Source organism: Entamoeba histolytica, genomic scaffold, assembly GCF_000208925.1.
Source record: "Entamoeba histolytica HM-1:IMSS scf_1104750517681 genomic scaffold, whole genome shotgun sequence".
Lineage (NCBI taxonomy): Eukaryota > Evosea > Mastigamoebida > Endamoebidae > Entamoeba > Entamoeba histolytica.
In genome coordinates, this window is record NW_001915313.1 from 921 (window position 1) to 4,141 (window position 3,221).

The 3,221-nt window shown below is 20.8% G+C and overlaps 1 protein-coding gene across 1 annotated transcript; it reads right to left on the reverse strand.

The window, feature by feature from the left end:
• Positions 1–285: 285 nt before the first annotated feature.
• On the reverse strand, positions 286–1,356 carry EHI_090640 (cylicin-2, putative; the record flags this gene model as incomplete). The annotated part of the gene is made up of 1 exon (XM_642784.2): positions 286–1,356. One exon carries the CDS (start codon positions 1,354–1,356, stop codon positions 286–288), a length of 1,071 nt encoding a protein of 356 aa, XP_647876.2.
• Positions 1,357–3,221: the final 1,865 nt, after the last annotated feature.

Here is a 3,221-nt window from a genome sequence, read left to right on the forward strand (position 1 = left end):
TCATATTATTTTCATTTTCTACTTCATTCATTTCATTTTTCTTTTTTAGTATTGATTTTTAACGTTGATATGATAAACTGTTTGTATTTTGATGATAATTTGATATATTTATTTTCATTTACTATCATTTTTATTATTGAATTTAATTGATTAAAATCAATTTGGTTTATGTAACATGAATATTCAATGAAATAACAAACACAGTTGATGAATAAAATGAAATAGCAATTCAGTAAAATATAGTAATTGTTGTATGGTATTGAAAATAAAGACTAAAACAATCAATTAGAAGAATAAAAATGTGATAACAATAGAAAGAATAATAATTGTAGGTGTTGTACCATCAATATTGTTATGACCATTTAATTCATCAGACTCACTTTCTGTTTTACTTTCAGAACTATTTGGTGATTTTTCTTCTTTTTGTTCTTTTTCTTCACTCTTCTTTTCTTGGTTTTTATTATCACTCTCTTTCTTCTCTTCTTCTGTTTTGTCAACTTTCTCTCCTTCCTTCTGACTTTCTTGCTTTTCTGTATTCTTTTCTTGAGTTGTTCCCTTGCTCTGTTCACTTTCACCACTCTTTTCTTCACCTTTCTCTTTTTCTTCTTCTTTCTCTTTTCCTTGTTCTTCTGCTTTTGTTTCTTTACTATTTTGGTCATTCTCGTTAACTTTCTCATTCTCCCCCTGTGATTTTTTATCGTCTCCTGTATGGTTTTCTTTACTTTCTTCACCTTTTTGCTCTTCTTCATTTTTTGTTTTTTCCTCTTTTATTCCTCCTCCATTTTCTACCTCATTTCCTTCTTCTTTTTCCTTTGCTTTTTGTCCTTGGCCTATCTTTCCTTTTTCAGATTCTTCATTTTGTTTTCCCTCTTGCTTTTCTTGACTACCACCTTCATTACTGGTTATACTGTCTTTTTGTTTGTTATGTTCTGTGTCAGTTGTTGGAGTTTGTTTTTCTGCTGCTTTGTCTTGTTGTCCATCCCCTTTATTCTGTTTTTCTTCTCCTGAGACAGTATTTTTCTTTTCATCAACTACACTGTTCTTTTGTTCTTGGCTTTGGAGGTTCTTCTCTTGTCCCTCGACTTCTTCATGTTTGTCTTGACTCATTTGCTCTTTTTTCTTTTCTTCATCTGTGTTTGTTGGGGTTTCTGTATGTGTTCCTTTTGCATTTGATTCTTTTATTGTTGGTTCTGTTACTTCAGCTTCACCTTTTAAATATATACCATATCTATTGTAGATTCTTTTGTGTTTATTTGAATATATTTGTGTGTGTATTATTTCATTATTTCTTTCTTCTTGATTGTTAATACTTTCTGTTGCATTAGTAATTACAATAATAAATAGAAATATAAGCATTGAATGAAATGTATGTAAGTTCTTCTCTTTAAATGTACTCTCTTCTTTTTCTATTATTATCTTTTATTTTCATTTTATTTTATAATGACTCAATTATTTCATTTTTCATTTCATCATATTCTTGTATTATTGTATTTTGAACTTCAATAATAAATAGAATGAAATGAAAGATTAAATTAAAATTCAATCCATTTTTGTAATTTATTTAACAAAATTGAATAAATATTAAATATAATAAAATAAGTCATAAACAATAACAACAATAATGAATGAAATGAATAATAATTTCAATTCATGATTCAAATCATTCCTATTTTAAGAATATATTCATAATTTATTGATTAATTTATTTGATTATTCATTTTAATTTGTTATTTTATTATAGTCACGTGTTTTGTCCTTGTTTTCTTTTAGTTCTATTTATTGTTTTTTTAAGAAAGTAAACAAAGGTGTTGAAATTGTTTATAATAAGATAAATTAAACAGTATATTTTGTATTTAACTTAACATTTGAAAATGTTTTGATGAAATTTCATATGCTTATTTTCAGTAATAAAACGGGTACGAAAATTAGCAAAGAAAAAATGCATCTAAATAATTTACAAAAAAGAAAAAAGATGCAAAAAAATTTGCATCCATAGATTTTTCCATTTATTATATTTTGCTCCTAAAAAAAATAAAAAAATAAAAAGTATGATAAATATACAATATGTATATATTTTATTTATGTATATATTTTATAATCATTTATATTTTGTATGAAATATTAATGAAATAGATTATTTGATTATTCATATTTATTTTTATTATTCATATTCTTTTATTTATATGTTATTTATCTATCGTATTTTTATATTTATTTCTCTGTTTATATTATTTATATCATTGTATTCTTCTTATTATCTATATATTATATATTCTTATTATTTTATGTTTTTTATGTTTATATTCTTTAGATTTTATTATTGTTATTCTTTTCTATTTAGATATATTTGTTTATTTGTTTATTCATCTTTTATATTATTATCATTTATATATATTTTCATTTTATATTTATTCTCTTTTGTTTTATATTAATATTAATTTTATCTTTTATACTTTGATTTTATTATTATATCATTGATTATCATTTCTATATTTATTTATCATTTATTCTTATTATTCTTTTGTTTTTTTCTATATTCTATGTTATATATTCATATCATTTTCATTTATATTTTATCATTTATTATATGTTATAATAACATAACACATATGATTGAATATATAATAAACATCATGATGAAATTATACATATAAATAATAAACATAAAAAATAATAAAATATTTTTCAATAATAAAATAATATTAATTATTTTACATCATTAAATTAGACACTTTTATTGAATATTTCTAATTTTTACAATAAAAAATACACTTTTTATTTCTTCTTTTATCATCTCTTTGTGATTTATTATTTTTATATTCTTCTTATACTTTATTTTTATTCTTTTATATATTTATATTCTTTTTATATTATTTGTTTTTCGTTGTTTTTCTATTTCTTTCTTCTATTATTTATCAATTTTATTTTCATTCATTCTTTTTATTTCTTTTTATTAGTTCTTGAGTATTGTATATTTCTTTATTATTTCATTTGTGTATTATCTAAATATATGTTTTATTGAATTTATGTTGAATAAAATATTGAATAATTCAATATTTTCATTCTTAATTATTTATTATTTATTCTGAAATGTTGTGTATATTTATTATATTAAATAAATATGATGAATAAATATCAATATTATTGTTTATTTGATTTTAAAACAAATAATAAATGAAATAAAATAATGAAGACAATGAAATGATAATGAAATAGAATAA